Genomic DNA, 19,172 nt, shown 5'->3' with positions numbered 1-19,172 from the left:
AGTCAAACTCTTCACTGATTTGATAAAAAGATTGATCTGTACTGTTTGTTCCCAGCTCTTACACTTGTTGGAGCTTTAACCGTTGTTAAACTTCTGACTAGAAACTAAATGAAAACTTTCCAATGAAGCAACGTCTTAGATCAACTAGGCTTCAATGATCTAAAGCTGTGATGGAATAAAAACTAGCAGGTGTTTGGGTCACCAGGACCAGGACTGGGAACCGCTCTATAAGATGAGCCTGCTCAGACAGGTCTATATTTTTTTTACCAGTTAAATCACCATTTTCTACCCATCACTTCCATAAATGGCATTTCAGATATTTAAAATGAATAAATATAATTTATTAATCAGTTGGTGTTACATTCAACTTTGCAGTGAAATACAGGTATCTTATCCAGTGGGGGCCTTGTACTTTCATTTGACTTCACACATCATTAACTGTGATTCACCTCTTTTTAAGACAGATGGACTTGTGAAGCACATTAAACTATAAGCACCATAGATTACAAAATCACATATTTACCATTTAATGTATAATAGCTCCTGCTCCTTTTTATAATATTCCCCACACATTTGTGTTGAAATTTCAAATGTCTGTGAAAGATCTTGCAGTGTGTGGAGAGAAGACTGATTTTCCTATCACTTCAAAAAGAGGGAGTTTATGTCAAAGCCCGATACCTGCAATCTCTTTCATGATAATGTAGAACTCTCCATCGTACAATTCAGAATCAGTTTATCCTAAAAGCCATTTGGTGTTAACAAAAACATTATTTTTCATGTTGTTTTAACTGTGTGAATAAGGAATTAAACATGTGCAGTTTATCAGTGCATGTCTTTCAGGATGCATGCCTCACTGCCTAGTATTCAATGGCTAAGATACTGGTCTTGGTTCAGGCACGTCAGTGTAAGCTTGAACAAAAATTGCTGACTACAAAAGTCAGTCAGAGTCAGAAAAAAATCAAGTGCTGCTTCTAAGAATAATTCACATTAACATTTAACAGGGGACAATTGCATTTTTTTCAATTTTTTAATTCTTAAATAATAACTTAAAAATCAAAGCATACAGTAAAATGTTGGAAAGTACCTAGCAGGGAACTAAGTGTTATTTGAAAACATAGAACCAGTCATTACTAATGACTAATTTTTTTTTTAAGTGTAACATTTCATTCAGAAAGATTACCCACTGTGTTACATCAATACAAATCTACCACTACACTATGTCAATAATATGTCAATATGCCATTAAAAAGCTTCACAGTAAATTAAACACTGCTGGTTCCTTCTGCAAAGAAGAATTTATTTTAATATATTATGGCTGTGAGACAGGAAAAGTCAAAACTGTTTTAAATGTAACAGGAGTTATTAGAGAAAAAAGTCAATGGACTTATTTTCTGTAGAATCCAAGAACTATTTCCAAGTAACAAAATAGAATTAGCAAAGGTTACTGTTGCATGCAAGTTTCTTTATGTCACATGTCACAGGATGTCTCAGTGCAATCTGGCACCATTTCAATGGAAATATTGTGTTCGCAAATGAACACATTGAAAGTTACATTTACTGAAATTCTACACAGCATTATCTTCCAACTTAATTATATAACCATATTAACCAGAACAGAAGTAAACGTCAAACCACAAACAAGCTTTACTTCTGTAGAAATTCTGTGAAAAATAAAAGTGGTGCTGGCACAGTATTACACGGGAAGTTCTCTGGACTCTTGAATGTTAGATATCCATTTTGTATCTTTACTTAGATTAATCATGGTGGTTAGCACTGCTGCCTCACAGCTTCTCAGTTCTGGGTCTGATTCTGACATGTCAGAATATTCTCCTCATATACATGGGTGTTGTCCAGCTGGTCTGGTTTCCATATGGATGGATAGTGTTCAAAGAAGTAAAGGTAGTTCAATAAAGAAGATTACATATTTTGGACTGCTTCTGTTTGCCATCTGATAATACTGTACAAAGACGGAACACACAACACCTGGAGAATAAATGAAACTGGTATGACAGATATGGTATCTCAGACAAGTGGTTACCATATGCAACATGTGAAAGCCAGTTCAGGACTGAGACTGAGCAGCTCTGATTGGCTCAACTACTTGATTGAAATGCCAGTCGAGCCAGCTCGTTCAGATGTTGCAGGCCATTGAACCAGACAACCAGTCATTATCCAGCTGTGACAGGGATTCCTCAAACTGAGGTGCTCAGTGTTTAAAAAGCCAACTAGACTTGTAGGGTTGAGCTGTGTGTATGAGACCTTGTGGTGTGATTCATTCCTCCAAGGTACAGTATGTTATGTCAACTTCAGATATTGTAGCAAAAAACATCATCGATGGCTGACAAGAACACATTTAACAGAGGATACAATCCTCACCCCTCCTCTAATGGGAAAAAATTAATCTGTTAAAAAATGCAGATTGTTCTGAAGAGAGTAAATGGCCTTGGAAGTAAAACAAGTGATGGAAGCCCGATTGTAATTATATGAGGATTCCCAAACCTTTGACAAAATGTGTTCCAGTCCAACACAGTGATCACTTCCAAATCTGATATTTCCCAATGTCAACAAAATAATTCCCAACAACATCATTAGATTTACTTTCCCATCCAGAAAGAATCCAGGAAACAGCTGTGTTGCTCCTGTACAAATCTGATTTAAAAAAAAACAAACTTTGTCAAAGGACTTGTGATATCCACCACATTTAGGCTGTTGTATAAATAGTTAATAGAGTTCTTTGAAATTACTTAGAAGTGTATTAACAACCGTTCTAATTTTCAAATTTTGAAATGAATTGTGAGGCAAGTGAGGAAAAGCAATTAGTTACTATGCTGAATGCAGTCTATTCTTTAAGACATCCAACACGACCTAATTACAGTATCACACAATATTCATTTTATCTAAAATCATGCTCATGATGTTTTTTACTTTTTGTTCAATTGCCATAAGGGGAATATTTCTAATCTTTGGAATTTTACAGAAACGCCATATGTAATATACAGTATATATATAATCATCTTGGCAGCACATAATCAGTAACAAAACACATACAATATATCATGTCAATTTCTCTGGAAGGACAAGTTTGGAGTCATGCGAAATGATAACCTGTAACAATAATGAGTTCCTCTGGGACTCTACATTTGTATTGCACTTCAGACTGCTGTCAGAATCAGAAAGGTGTCCAAGATGTGGTCCTTAGCAAGTTTTGTACATAGACAGGTAGGAATTATTTTCAGCCTTTGTTTCTTCTGCTGTTCTGTGGCTATGGACTGTTCTATTAAGAATGGGCCAAGAATGGAAAGCGCTTCTGGACAACAGGAGTAATTAGCAGGGTTATTGTTTTAAAATACATAATAATGTAACAGTGTCCCAGCCAAACTACTGTCCTTACACTGCAGAACACACACCTCAAGGATGAAATATGTTCTTCTGCTCTAGTGCATCAAAAAGCCTTTAGAGCATGGGAACAACACAAAAGGGGAAATGGACAGGAAACAGATTTTAATAGCGAAGTCATTTGTGCGGGGGAGAAGTCATAAAGGCCAAATCTGGATATGGCTATCACATCTGTGTGAATACTTTCACTTTTGCAAAAAAAAAAAGAAGTCCTAGGATTGTCAGGTTTAAATTGCTGTATGGATTTCTACTAACAATTTCTGCTGAGAACTCAAAACATTTCACATCACATTTCATTTAGACTGAGAAAGACTGTGGCGAAGCGCTTACATGTCGTGAAGACCGGAGGAGTAGTAGGAGAGGCTGGGGTTTGGTGAGTGGTTGGGTTGGGTCTGGGTTTGATGGAGCTGGGCCTTTGGAAATCGAGGAGGAACTGGGGGGCTGGGAGCAGGAACTCCTTTGCTGCCTCTTGGAGGTACTGGGGGAGCATTTAAAAAGCGGCACTCTTCTTTCACCTGTACAAACAAAGAACAAATTGTCTGTAATTCCACTGGAATTCTTTCTTTTCATAATATTCATGTGGACACAGTTCATTTCTACCCATTAGCTGTGCTTTTAACCATTTATTCTACTCTGCATACAGTACATCATCTGAACATAAGATATCAGACCAAGTACGGTACCATAATATTAAGAGCATATTCTTTACTTACCAAGCAGAATCTGATTAATTTAGTTTCCCTATTTCCTTCTTTAGAAATATAGTGTAATATATAAACAGAATGTGTTTGATTTCTTATTTAATTGGATGATTGATTTATTCAAATGTTTTTATTCCTGTTCTTGAAGTCAAGCTTGAAGTCGAATTCCCATCAATATTCAATTTTAGATAGGGAATAATCTGAATAGAGTTCCTATTTTGAAAATAACAAAAGGCTTATTTTTAAGATACTCTGGAGACATAACCATATTAGGTTGTTTAGGCCCTTCATTAACAAGCACTCATTTTTGGTACGTTCTGGGTTTGGTTGAAACCAAAGCTATTCATTCTCAAGGTCTGTGGGAAAGGGAGGAAACTTTCTTCAATGGCAAAGCATATATTGCTGGATTTTACAATAGAACAAATGATCTTTCTGGTCACAGAGTTCCACCCCCAGAAACCTAACAGTTTTAGCCATCTGGATATAGAAAATGACACAGACATGAGTGTTTAGGAGCACTGTGGGAAATAAATACTGTATGTTAAAAAAAACATAAGACAAACTTCACACAAATACAGTGATCTGGGAAGGAGTAGAGGCATTTGCTCTGAGTGTAGGTTGAGCTCTATGTTTCTAGTTTCCATAGCACTAGACTGTGTGCTGTGACTCCCTCCTAAACAGTAAGCTAGGGTACAACAGCAGTGTTCACAGTTCACTCAAGTATTTGAGTACCCAGTCTTACGACTGTGAGTCCACATCTTCCCTACACTGCAGTGCAGTAACATTCCAGGGAAAGGCTTCTCTGCTCGGCACTGTACCCCGAACCAAATAAGATGTACAGTACAGTCATGTCTGAGCAGCAATATGCAGTACAAACCATTTTACTATTTGCTCATTTATATTGCAGTCACCTATGCCCAACAGCACACAAGAATAATAGGTTGTACAGTATCTTCATACCGTTATACTGTAATAATAGTCATCATCTTGGTAAATACTAAAACTCAATAAAAAAAACCTGTACTTTAGCTTTACAATGTAATCATGCTGTTTGTGTTGACATATGTCTACCATGCCCTGGATTCAGTGCGTAAGATGGAAATTTGTTGACAGGAAGTGTGTTTACTCATCACTATAGAAACCATCCAAGCCATTAAAAGGCCAAGGGCTGAAATACACACAGAACACAAAATATCTGAGTTTGAAAAAAATTGAATTTCTGTTCCAATATTTTTGTAGCGATCAAATAAAGGCTTGCAACCCTGTTATGATTTTTCCTTTTTTATTTCCACATTAAACTGTTCAAAATTTAAATAATGCATTTAATTCAGATTTTCAGTATTACTTCAAATTGCTAGATACTCTCACTAGATATTATGCACATAGCTGAATTCCTTAAAAAATAGCAGTAATATACAGTACAATGCACAGAACAACAAAAATGTAACAATATTGTTGTCAGAAATATAGAGGGAATATTGGCATATTTTAATTGATCCAAGAGTTAACGTGGCCTCCACTTGCTTTTAAATGCTTAATCTGAACCCTATTCCTGGTTTTTAAAATATTTATACACCTAAATGAATGATCCTTTCCAAAAGCTGCTGAAAAAAAACAAGTAAAAGCAAATTACTGCAATAAGCAAGGAGTTGCTGTTCAGCGAAGGAGATACTGAAAATTACATTTCCTCTCTTTTGGAACTGCATTAAAAAGCTATTTTAAACTGTGTGAATTATTTATTATGGCTCACTGGCCATATGTCAGAAAACTATAAAACTATACTAAACTATCTATAGTAGCATTCTGTTTACATTCTGTATACATTTTCCTCCAGTGATCACTATAATCACCATCTTGCAGTATATTGTAACACATATGGCCTCCATTGCTTGCGAGATCTGAGCTGGCTTACCAGAGTGGTGACGTCACCGCCCTCCACTGTGAATAGCAGGGGCCGCAGCCGCTGGGCTGAGAGGAGATCTCTCTTTAACTCAACTGGCTGGGTCCCTGTTGAGTGACGCCAGAGACCCAGGTTCGAGTCCCCGACGGTGGGAGGGCCGACCTGATGTGGTAGCGGCGAGGGCGCCCACGTGAATCCCGTAGCGTTACAATATACAGTACTGTACTTACTGCACTGCAGTTTTCCTATAATCAAAGTATTTTGTTGCACATTAACACAAGATTAATGGATATTATTTTAAGTGAAAGAAAGCCCTTCACACTGAAACAACTTTATTTTTTTCATACAGAAGTAGAGCTTGCAGTAAGCAATGGTTTAAGTCATTATGTTAAAATTCTAAAAAAGAAAAATAATAAACAAAGCCATTGTGAAGGGGAAAATAAAAATGTGGTTTTAAAATTTAAGAAGCATTGAAAAAAGCTTGGAGCGGCTCGGTAGCGCGGTGGTTGGTGTCGCTGTTTTGCAGTTCTGGAGCCCTGAGTGGGTGCTATCTGTGTGGAGTTTATATGTTCTGCCTTGGTTTGCATGGGTTTCCTCCAGGTGCTCCTGTTTCCTCATTGAGTCCAGAAACATACTGGTAAGTTAATTGGCTTCTAGGAAAATTGGCCCTAGGTGTTTGTGTGTTTATGTCTGCCTGCCCTGCGATGGACTGGCTTTCTGTCCAGAATGTACCCTGCCTTGGTCCTGTTGTTTGCTGGAAAAGGCTCTGGCTCCCCCACGACCCTGAATTGGAAGAAACAGTAAGAAAATAGATGGGTAGATGAAAAAAGATCACATCACTTCATTTGACAGTACTAGACTGTACAGGAAGTTGAAACAACTTCATGCCTCCTGAAGGCTTTCTGCCAGTACAATGAAGTTTAGAATTACCCAGAATTAGACCCATCCAATCATAACAAGGTGGCTCCTATCTGTTGTTTTTTACTCTGAATATCAGATATCACTTTAAAAGAAAAAATGGTGATTTTACCAACACAACGTTAAATAGATAAATATGCTCCATGGGACATAGATTAAGATGCATTTCTGATCAAACAGGACAAAAGCTTCTCTGTATAACATGTGGTAAAGACTTCAAACGACAATTCTACAGATAAAAAAAAGAAATGATTTAACTGAATGGTCTCATGAATAACACTGTCCCATACTGTACACACAATAACATAGGTAAGGCAACATAAGGAAAACAGTTCCTTATAAGCTTTTAAAGCTCTTTTCCTCTGCAGAGAAAAACTCCATTGTCTACTGTATATAAAGGGTAATAAAAATATTTAAATATCCATAGTTAGAGAAGTAAAATCTGTAGGTAAATTAAAATAATCGAACATATAAATTGTGTTTCAGCCAGTATTGCAACCAACTCAAACCTTTATCCTATTACAAGAGATAGTGTACAGTACATAATCTTAAATCTTAAGTCTTAAGGCTATGTATATTAGGGATGACTAGTACAGTTTAGAAATAATCTGAATAAATGGGATGTAAAAACTCAATATAGAAACAAATACCATTGCTCAGGTCTATAGAACATTATAACTGGCTGACACTGCGATCTAACCTCTTAATGGTATGATTACAGAAAGAAAAGGGCAGGATCGCAAGCCAGTTGCAAGCATTCATATTATAGTTTTGAAATGACAGACGTGGGAGAAATCTGGGCAGTTTCATGCCAGGTTCTCACTAGATTGTGACACTGACAAATTATAGGGGAACATGCAAGGCTTTGTGAGGAAGTCAGCAGAGGGTATAATTCAGAGAAGAGCAATATGCTGGAAAGTCTGTTCGCTATTGACAGCCAACTCCTCTGCTTGGTTCTACACAGAAAACCAAACTCAATGGAAGACTTCAGGGCTTAGGCACCGTGTACAATGTTAAGTACTGCTAATTATTTTTTGATATTTTTATTTTTCATTTGCTAAATGATTTCAAAATGCAAAATCAAAGCACAGGAATGCAAATGTAAAAATATAGTGATTCTGTGTGTTGGCTGCAAAAGACCAGTTATATTAAAACAAAATCTCCTAACTTGCTTACCTATAATTTTCTCCTTGGCCATTAACACAGAGATTGTTCTATTGTATATGTGAGAGTATCAGTTGCATGAATTATTACAAAGGATTTTATCCCTGCTCTTGATTTTATATATAATAATTGATATATATATAGAGAGAGATGTTATATAAGCTTTACATGTTTGGCTACAATAGCTAATTAAATATACATTTGTTATATAAAGTATACTGTAATTCTATATACTGTAGAAAACTAAACTGCTTTGGAAGCATGATAAAACTCAGAATTGAGAAGTCCTATACTGAAGTTGTCTGTACCATTTATTTCCAAACTTTTGTATTAATTTTGAAATTAATAAAACAAAAAAAAATGCAGAAGCTCACACAACAAAGACAAAAGGAGCTTAGTAAACATGTTCTGAATCAAGAAGTTGCAATTGATCACCCATCCATGTTTCTACCCTAGTAAAATTTAATAATTTCTTTAGTTTTCTTTCCAGAATAGTTTCCACAAATCAATATAACCAAGTGTGAGTTAAAAGTATCTATCTCTACCCGGCTTTATAAAACAGATTTATTTAGCTGCAATTAGTTCGGCAATCAAAAATGTTTGTGCTTGAATGTGCTTGATAATTGAGTGCTTATGGGCTCAATGGAAAAGTCACACCATTATATCCAAGGTCCTAATTCTGAATCCTAAAACACTTAAAGGTAGGTACCAGATCTGGGCAAACCTAAGCAGGAGATATCGTCATCACAAACCATCAAAGTGGGGTTTTGTAAATACATACAGCTGGTATGTTAGGTTTTTTAAAGAAAGAGAATCGTGCCACACTCAATAAGGACTAACATCCAGTTTCTGAAATTCTTTATACAATACTAAGGCACCTGGGTAGAGACCAATTTTTGACAAGAGATTAATGTCATATGGAGAGGAACATCCTTGTGGTCACATTTGAAACAACCACATAAGCCACTTGGTGACAGGTTAAAGCAGTGCCCCGTGGCACTCCACTGGGACAAAGGGCAAAAGAGTCTGAGATAAAGCAAATACAGTAGGTAAGCTGAGGGAGTGAGGAACTCCCCCTCAGTTCTTGAAACATGCACAGGCCATGGTGATCAAAGACATCACTAAGGGTGGGTAAGTAAAGGACTGACAACCTGTCAGCAAGAGGAAATTGTTCCAAATTGGTGAAAGCTTCGGAAATTTTTTTGGGGCTGCCAAGAAAGCAGTTGACTTTCCTCCAAATGTGAGTTTGCAATGACTGGTCCTTTTTGAAAAGAGACAAAACCTCTCTTACAAGCAGAATTTAAGACATCCCAGTGCCTAATTGACTTCATTAAAGCTTCCTCAGTTAGGCTCCCTGAGGCTAATGCTGTGGAATCCAAGCATGTTCAAAACACACTCTACTGGAAATACCAATTGTTGTTATTGAAATTAGGTACAGAAAAGCTACCAAGACCCCTGATGCACTGTACTGTCATCCATGAGAGCCCTGGCTGTTCCCTCTCTAAATGAAACTAGGTATAGTATAACAGACTGGGTCCATTACTTGTCTGCTGAAAATTACAGGAAATCTTCAAATCCAGGTAAGTTAAACCTGAATGAATAGAAACATGGGGTTGAAAGAGAAGCTGTCATACAACAGGGCTGTAGAGGTAAAGGATTTTGACCATTGATTTTAACGTTATGTCCAGAGCATCTACTAAAGTTATCAAATGCTGAATATATAGGGAACTGAACTAGGAGTAACAGAAAGAAACATTAAGATGTCACCACCATATTGCCATCATATTCCCAACATTTGTTTTATGCCTTGTCTTATACAACACTGAAAAGAGTGCACCATATGGGGCCTTATGTGAAAGCTAAAATTCTTTCAGGCTTATTGAATGTATGTGTATCTGAGTGCTAAGCTATGACATTACACCCCTCAATCCATCCACCCTTTTACTAACCACTTCTTCAAATTCAGGGTCACAAGGAAGCCGGAGCCTATACCAGCAAGCAATGGGCACCCAGCAGAATACAACCTGAACAGGACACCAGTCCATCGCAGGGCACACACAGACTCAAACACACACTGTTACGACCCCAAGTGTCTAGGGGAAAAGGGGTGTAACATTTAGGATAATTCTTTTGGAAGCAGGGGGGTTTTGGCGAGGGACTAGGAAGCGTGATAACAAGAGTAAGGAACTAGAGTGGTGCCAAAGAAAAGAAAATAACAAACAAAATGGAGCTGGCTAGGACAGTGAGGGAAAGCTAATTTGACTACAAAAGAAAACCCGAAACACATGGTCTTCGGCGTCTTCAACACCCTAGCTAATCTGTAAAACCATACAAGACAAACGGCACTCACCCGTACTAAACTAGTGTACTAATACAAAATCAACTAAGTGTGTAAGTGTACCCAACAACCTAAACTAACCTTATATACAAAAGTTCACACAAAAACACAAGTGAACCAGGAAGACAAATAAGGGAAAACAAGAGTAATAAACAGGAGCAGGGTACAAAAGAACACAAAAGTTAAACATGTAACACTGGGGCAAGGAAATGACAAAACAAGGATGAACACACAAGCAAACGAAAATACAAAGAAACAAACAAAAAAAACAACAAAACAACAAAGCCGAAGCTATACGAAAATACACACACACAAAGCAAAACAAACCGACAAACGAAGCCGAAGCAATAACCAGGAGCGAAGCGATAACCAAAACCAAACAGGACCGAAGTCAAACGAAAGGCCTTTTCTTTCTGAAAGCCTCCATGTTATATAGTGAATAAGATGTGTTCTGATTGGCTGAGGGCTAATTAATGATGACATCATACTGAAACAGTGGAGTGATGGTGGGCCAATGGGGAAGGGAGAACAATCAAGGGTCAGCAGTGTGGAACATAGAAAAAACACACACAGAACACACACTGGGACGTAACACACACACACCATGGCCAATTTCCCCAGATATCATTTAAGCTACCAGTACGGTTCTGGACTGTGAGAGAAAACCCGTGCAAACATGGGGAAAACATAAAAACTTCACACAGCATCACCAGGTGCAGAACTGAACCCAGGACCCCAGCACCACAAGGCAGCAATGCTGACCTTTCTACTCTAAAGAAGACAATAAACTAACTAAGGGACAGGTTTTAAAGGCTCCAAAAACTTAAAGCAAAGAACAGTTAATATTAATACTGTTCTGGTACTGCAGTCCTGTTTGAAAGAAACTAGTATCTGACTGATTTAAAGATACACATGCTGATTGCTTTGGAAAAAGAGCAGTATGTCAGTGCATTAATTTCTGAAGGACATGAAAATATTGTATGTCTTGTAATTGAAGAAGTATTACAGGACCACTGTTTTTCTACTAATTCTACTATTCTTCACTACTCCTTTATATTGATGATCTAGGTTCTGGTATAGTTAGAACACTAGTCATGTTTGCAGATGATACCAAGTTAGGAGAATTGGCAAATATGTGTAACAGCAAATGAAATTCAAGAATTAGATAACATTTAAGGCTGGTCAAGCACCTGGCAGATAATGTTTAATGTAGGTATCAAAAACCAATTTAAATATAAAATGGACCTTTTTAGTTCTGGAAATAGAAGACCACAAGGTGACCTCATGCAAGTATTACAAAGTCTCAAAGGTGTTGACAAGGCAACCCAGCAGATTTCTTCACAACCAGCAGGTACAAGTGGAAACGATGGAGAAATACATTTCACACCATGAACAGGAAGTACTTCTCTACACAAAGGATTGTGGGAGAATGGAATAGGCTACTAAGTTGTTGCTGATACCCTGGCTTCTATTAAAAATTGGCTGGAGGAGATCCTTGGATCAATTAGCTACTAAATATCAAATGGGCTAAATAGGCCTCCTCTGATTTGCAACCGTACCTATTTTATGATATCATTCTTTTCAAAGATGAGATATGGTGCGGATAAGTATTCATTTGTTTAAGTTATAATATTTGCTTTTGCCAATCAATTGTCTTAAGAAAAAGTAAGCAATACAAAAACAAACAATGGGCGAAGTACTACCAGATGCACTAAAGCTTGATTCATATAGACATATTTATTTTAGTCTGAGACTCAGTCTCAGAATTACTTATATGATTAACTATGTACCTATACTGTAAATAAAAGAAACTGATGTGTTACTGACCCAAAACTACCATCTAAGGATAACGAGCTAAGGAGCAAGCAGTACTTACAGCTTCAGATTTGGGAGGTACAGGAGGTGGAGTTGGCACTTTGTTCTCTTCCATTTGCTTGACAGCAATGTGTGAGGGTCCCATAGTTCCATCTAAAGATGATGTGGATGAATGGAAGGAAATTAGATTTGGTTCCCCTTTTCCTCCACATTCTGACACCGCTGGATTCCCGCTGGCTTCTGTATAATTCCCAGGGTTTTGATTGGTCCATAATTCCTCATAGGGGATCTCGGGCTGATCTGCAGTTCGGAATTCATTTTCTACCCAGTCAGGCGTCATATACTCCCGTTCGCCTTCCCCTCCCTCGTTGGGGGTCAGGAGTTCGTGTGGCATAACCTGCTGCTCCCCTAAGGAATCCCTACAGCCCTGAGAGTGAAGGTCCCCATTGGTGTGCATCAGCGTGCCACTGTAAACACACAGGGACAGACGCTGGAAGGACTGGGTCAGCTCCTCACGTGCGTAGTTCAGCGAGTTGGAAGTAAAGCCCTGAAGGCAAACGCGGATGCGCCGGGGGCTGGTGCACTCCTCTGTGAAATCCGTTTTCACTTCCCGCACCGCCTTAGAATACTCGTCGGGGTTGAAATGCTCTTGACAGAAAAGAGAGGTCTCGTGAGCAGCCTTCTCAAACAGGGGATCCCCCCGGAGCAAGCCCTCGGGAAGCAAGAACCGGGGCATATCCGTCAGCAGCAGGAAGTGAAAAGGGGTCACTTCCTCCTTCCTCAAAATGCAACATAGGACCACCGTCTTGGAAATGATGCTCACCAGCTTATAGCGGTGGCCTTCCCGGATAATGTGGAGATCGTAAAGGTTCCTGGGAGGGCGACTTGGTACCATAACATTAACCGGCAGTCGGACCTTCTCGATGATGCTGCGGATTGTGTGCTCGCCCTCTTGCATCTGGATCTCCAAAGGGCTGCGTGTGCTGAACTTGCCTTTGCACTGAAAGGGCAAGCTGATGCTCTCGTTGGTCCGGTGGTTCATGCAGATCAGGCAGGGCATCTTGCCTTTCACCTGCTTGCTCAAGGTGTTGGACTTGCCCAGCTTCCGGAGGATGGTGTTGAAACGGGATTTCTCCTTTACTGTTTTGGCACACAGGATTTCAGCCTGGCCCATTAGTGTAAGTTCGTCACCAGCATGCAGTGTGAAATTATACGCTTCACTGTCTTCACTGAATTCCCCTGAAACAACCTGCAATGAAAGCATACACAAGTGAGGCATGGCCAGTTTCAACTTTACCTGAGATTGAATTGCCAGTCAAATGGGGCATTTGACACTGAAGTCTTAAACAAAGTAAAGCCACAACACAATAAAATGTGGCAAATGGGGAGAAAATAATAGATGATAAAATTCACGTAAGAGCAGTCCTTCCAAATGAGGGATTCTGTTATGCTGTTTGTGTTTCATATTTGTTGTGTGGCCTTCACCTGCAAATTAACTGCAACAAAATCTGGGTTTGCATAACAAACCTGCACAGAAATTAGAAAGAAGAAAAGCAAATATGCATGAGGTCGTGATGAAAGAACTGATAAAAGCAACTTGGAATCTTGTGACTTACTACAGCAAAGGGATGGGTTTTGAGATCTCAAGGCCACTGTTGCATTTGTGATCAAATCTCTTTATTTTTGATGTCCTGAACCTCAGGAAACAGACTGTAAATAATCCAAGGAAGCACTAATAAAGTATATGAGATGGTCAGAACATTTTCAGAAACATAAAACAGATATAGGTATTCACAATATACTATTTTATCACATTTGACCAATAAAACATCATTAAATTAACAAAGCACAAGCAAACAACAAAATAAAAGCCAACCCATTACACATATATCACACATATAACAAATATTTAATAAATCCCAATAAAGAAGTGACCCAACAAAATAAATATTATATAATCTATATAATATAATATAATCTATATGTATTATGAAAGTATTACAGTAACCATGCACTGTTCTAGAGGCAAGGAAGTAAGTAGTTATCTGAAGTGCTTCCTGACAAAAATACAGGAAGACACGTAAAAGGAGAATTTTGAAAGAGGACAGGATGCCTTTAAATAGTTCTTCTTCTTTTATTCAGATTTAACAGTTTATACAATTCCTTTTCCACTCGGAGGCAATATTGAACTGCCACTTTTTCCTCCTAAACGTGTAATTGAAAGTGACAGTAAATGCTCAGGCATTTGACAGTAATGCAGATTTTAAAAGGTTCAGTCATGTGGAACTTTTAACAGAAATATTCTTGTAAAATGGCTGATGCACCATCTGCTGGAACAAAAGATCTAGGCTGCATTATGAGAAAATTATAATATACTTCTCAGGAAAGTCTATCACATATTCCTTCTAACACCACACAGCCAAACACCAAAACCCATATAATTCTATTTGTAGTACATAATGCTGTTGGAATGTATTACAGGAACTGTGATATTCCTGCTAAAATAGCTCAAATATATCATAACAGTAAGTGTTAGTAATCTTTGAGAAATGCACCTACATCATAATCGGAATGCTAAAACTACTGTATGCACCAAACAAAAAGACAAGTCTGCCAATGGATCAGAAAAAAGTACAACCATGCCACTGGCATGCCACTATGTCAATTTGGTAGTTCAGTCAAATTCTAACAATGATGAAATAAGACAGCCAATATAAAGGAGTTTTATAATTTGGTGCTAATTATCCTGGCTGAGGAAATTCAGGGCTTTCACTTCCAAGGAATGAGCCAGAGAGCAGCTGTAAATATGGAGTTGGGGTGGAGGGTGCTAGAAAAGAGGTGTGGAGAGTGGGCAGTACGAGAGTTTTTCTATGTACAGTAGGAGCGTAGAAGTTTAACATTAGAATATGACCATTTCAAGAATGTCTGTTAAATAATACCACTTATTAGTTTTATTTCTTTATAAGTATCTTGGGGAAGACACAGTTGTACAGAAGTGCCACACATTGCACAATTTAGTCATAAACATTTTTTTCCTGTATCACAAGTATTTTAAATTTACTTTAGCTGCTTAAAGTATGCTATTTAAATCAGAAAAAAGTTGGCGGCAAGCAGCAATCACTATGTGGGCAAACCACTATTTAACAGTCAGGAGTGTGTTTTGACAGAACATTTATGGATATTCCTGTCTCAGAATATCCATGACCCTCTTTGCAGTCTCAAAGGAGCTATAAGACTGTTTTGTATTTCACCTTAAGAAGAAGTCATAGGTCACAAGCAATATTATTTCTGAATTCAGCACTGATGGATTTTTGTATCGGACCATATGACTCTATGTTCACCAGGTCACTTTAAGGCAGACTGGGATTTCAAAAGCTGCCCTGAAAATTGAAAGACATGAATTAATAAGTTTCATATCATGCTTTTGTTGAGCTGAGAATTTATCATATCAATGAACAGCTGAACAATGTTGTTGAGAGATTTGAAAGTGCCCATTCTATTTAGGTTTAAGAGTGAATAGCTGATGAGTATTACAGGTTTATTGGGCATGGGAATTAAGCACCAGTTTTAATCTCGGCAAAGGTAAAAAAATTGCATTCACGAATGAATATCTATCAATTTAAGAGCAAGGGTGGCACAGTGGTTAGCATAACTGCCTCACAGTGCTGGGGCCCTGGGTTCAATCCTGGACCGTGGTTGCTATCTGCGTGGAGTTTGTATGTTCTCCCTGTATTCACATGGGTTTTCTCCAGATGCTACGGTTTCCACTCACAGTCCAAAAACATAAACATAGCTTAACTAGCTTCTGGGAAAACTGGCCTTAGCAGTGAGTATGCATACCTGTGTTGTTTCTGTGTGTCTGTTCTGCTATGCACTGGTGTACCTTGCCTTGCACCTGTCGCTTGCTGGTATAGACTCCAGCTCCCCCACTCCAATACAACCATGAATTAGAAGACATGGTTAGAAAACGTATGGGTTTTAAGTGCAGTTTTAAAATCTCATCGTGTCTCGATTCCAGTCCAAGACTCATATGCTTATCCTAGTTACACTACTGTCTATCACAAAAGTATAATGCAATATGTCCAAATTACCTACTGTATGCCTTCAATTTAAATTATTGCATCTATCTTATAGATATAATCTTATTGCAGCCATATTTTTTTAACATAACATCTTGCCAGGAAAACTCTTGACCTACTGTATATATATCATGTTTTGCTTTTGTTCATCCTAAAGTTTTTCAGAGAAAGAATTTATTTTTACCAAAACGTAATACAGTGGCAGAACCAGATGACCAATCACTTTGTCATGATCATCATTTTGTAATGGATTTGACAAAGAACAACCCACTAAGTTTCAAACGTCTGAAGATTCAGTTACAAAAAAAAAAAATTTTCAAGATTTTGTCAAGAATCCAGTACAATGCCCAAGTCATAGGGCATGCTGATGTACTTTCCACTCTGACACAACTTCCAACTTTTTAAAATGATAGTAAAAGGAAAATAGTATAACAACTCTTACGTTCTTGAATTGTGGGAGTATAGAAGAAGCTACTCAGCAATGTGATTGTCGATACCCTGGCCTTTTTCAAGAAACTGCAGGATGAGATCCTTAGATCAATTAGCTACAAACTACCAAGCAGAATAGATAGGCCAAGTGGTTTCTATTCATTTGTTGCCTTCCTTAAGAAATTAAAAGATATTCATTAATTTTAAAAAAATCGAGTTCCAGCAGCTTTGTTCCAACAACAGGGTTCTATCTATATATTGTACATAATCTTGTGTTTCCACTACAGACACAATAAAGACCTACTATTACTTCACTTTATCCTTGAACTAAACCGAAAATGACTTGAGTGAAATGTCTCAACAACCAAAATTATAACGGTAAAATGCAGTCAGAAAAATCATTAGCAACTGAAATTAGAACATTTATTATTGTATTTCAAAACTTGCATGTAAACTTGGTCTACACAGGACTAACTCATAAAAATCACTTCTCCGCATTATACATTTTAATGTCCCTTTACTTCAAATTTACGGACAAGCCCTGTCTAAAGAAAGCCACAGCCACAAAGCCCCTTTCAGGAGACTAAAAGGACACTGACAGAGAGGATCATCAGCCAGTTACAGTACATTACTTCTCACGAAATGCACATTCACAGAACAAAACCCCTAACCTGCAGTTACTGGTCTCAAAAAAACTATGTTCAAAAGAAAAGCTCAAAAGACTCAGAACCAGCACTGCAAAAATCTTCCCCTTTGTCATAAGCTCACATCATTCCATTAACATGTTAGGGTTTCCTGAAGTAGCCCAAAGCTGTGTAGTATTCAGTTCTGTGAGGCGCTGGGATTTCTTGGCAGGATTGGAGAATGTGGAAATCTAAAGTAAATATGCCACGGCAACACATCCCACAGAGACTAGCAGGGAGTTTTTTAAAAATGTTTGGTCCAGAGCAGAATTTGTTCTCAATTGGTGTTTTTGGAAAAGCATGATCGTGATAGTTGTTATCATCTAGGCGATCAAGCTGGAACGGCATAGCGGCGCCACATGTCAGTGAGTGCTGCTTCCTCACTGCTCTTGGGTCCTGGGTTCAATTCCAGTCTAAAGAGTCTTTTTGTGGGGAATTTGCATGTTTGCATAGGCTTTTGCAAGATACTTTGCTACTCTGCTTCTCTCCCCGCCACTAAAGGTATAAGAGTCAGGGTGATTCTCAGAATTATCCCTGTATGCTTGCTGTGCACTTTGCAATGCACCCAAGTCCTGTGCACTTACTGACACAAGTGGAAGTAAGTGGCTTTCTGACAACTGGTGGGTGTTTGAATGCTATAAAGTTTGACATAAAGTGGACAACATAAATTAAATTAATGTTTTTCTTTTTCAAAATAACTAATTCAGAAGAACAAGCAGAGCAAAATTGGACTGCAGGGAAATGCTTTGAAAGTTGAATTCCATCAGAAGGCTTTATCTCACATATGGAAACACATGTTGGCTAATGGTTTGTCATTGTAAGCAATTTAGAAATAGTTTGCATCAGAAATTGTCGAACCTCTAGGATGAGGGTCTAATGAATTTCTTGTTTTATAAATCAATAATGTATAAGTATTCCCAACATTAACAAACAGGTCATTTCAGTTGGCCTATAAAGCTTACTAGACTGGGACTTTGTAGGACCGAGGGTGGGAACTCCTGGCCTAGACTATTGCAAAATTGAAAGTTTTGGGGAATATCCAGTGTGTTTTAAGATGACCTGAATTTGTTCTATAAATCTGACTATTCTGCCTTTGGAAACATCTCCAAATTTGTATTATTTTGATTTGGCAATTCTATTCTTATCCTGACTCCCAAAATAAAGTTTCCTATTGTTATTTATCTCAGCTCTCCCATTCAATCATTGCAGCTGTACCAACCAGTGCGAGATGAGGGACTTGTAGTTGACAGAGCCAACTGCTACAGTTTCCATACTGGCAACACCTACAGGAGAGTCAGCGTTGAGTTATCCTTTCTGTTACATCCAGGTTGGGTCTGACACACATCTTAGTGCTGCCCCTAACAACCAGCGCTTTGCACAGAAACTCAGTCTGTGTCTTACCCTGTGCAGACTCACTCAGGAGGCATCTCCAGGCCTCCATTAAGTTATCAATGAGGTGTACCCCATTCTTCCAATGGAGCTCCTTTTTCAAGGTCAATTCCCTGTTCAGCACTCAGACATTAAGCGAAATCTCAGTGTCACTACCTAGAACTGAACTTTCTGTATTCCATCACCGTAGAGCACTGACTGGAGAGGGAATTCTCTCTTTCCTCCTGTCGCCTTCCCCTTGAGCCACACTTACTCTCCTCCATAGCAAGTCTGCTCCAGAAACTCAGGCAGAGTCCCTCTGAGAACCTGCACTTAAGAGCTGAGCTTACCATTCATCATGGTCCCTACTGTATATGTCAG

At 38.3% G+C, this 19,172-nt stretch overlaps 1 protein-coding gene across 2 annotated transcripts in view; it reads right to left on the bottom strand.

Moving 5' to 3' along the window:
- The window catches only part of garem2 (GRB2 associated regulator of MAPK1 subtype 2), a 79,861-nt gene that overhangs the window by 7,388 nt on the left and 53,301 nt on the right, over nucleotides 1-19,172 (bottom strand). For both annotated transcript variants that reach the window (XM_088625461.1, XM_088625462.1), the window contains exons 4-5: nucleotides 12,294-13,481; nucleotides 3,727-3,911 (exon numbers count right to left, since the gene is read on the bottom strand). In XM_088625461.1, coding sequence (XP_088481587.1) covers nucleotides 3,727-3,911; nucleotides 12,294-13,481 — 1,373 coding nt within the window. The remainder of the gene's footprint in view (nucleotides 1-3,726; nucleotides 3,912-12,293; nucleotides 13,482-19,172) is intronic.

Source organism: Lepisosteus platostomus, chromosome 3 (genome assembly GCF_059453375.1).
Source record: "Lepisosteus platostomus isolate fLepPlt1 chromosome 3, fLepPlt1.hap1, whole genome shotgun sequence".
Taxonomy (NCBI): Eukaryota; Metazoa; Chordata; class Actinopteri; order Semionotiformes; family Lepisosteidae; genus Lepisosteus; species Lepisosteus platostomus.
Note: the sequence above shows the minus strand (reverse complement) of the source record. Positions and strands in the feature narration are given on the sequence as shown.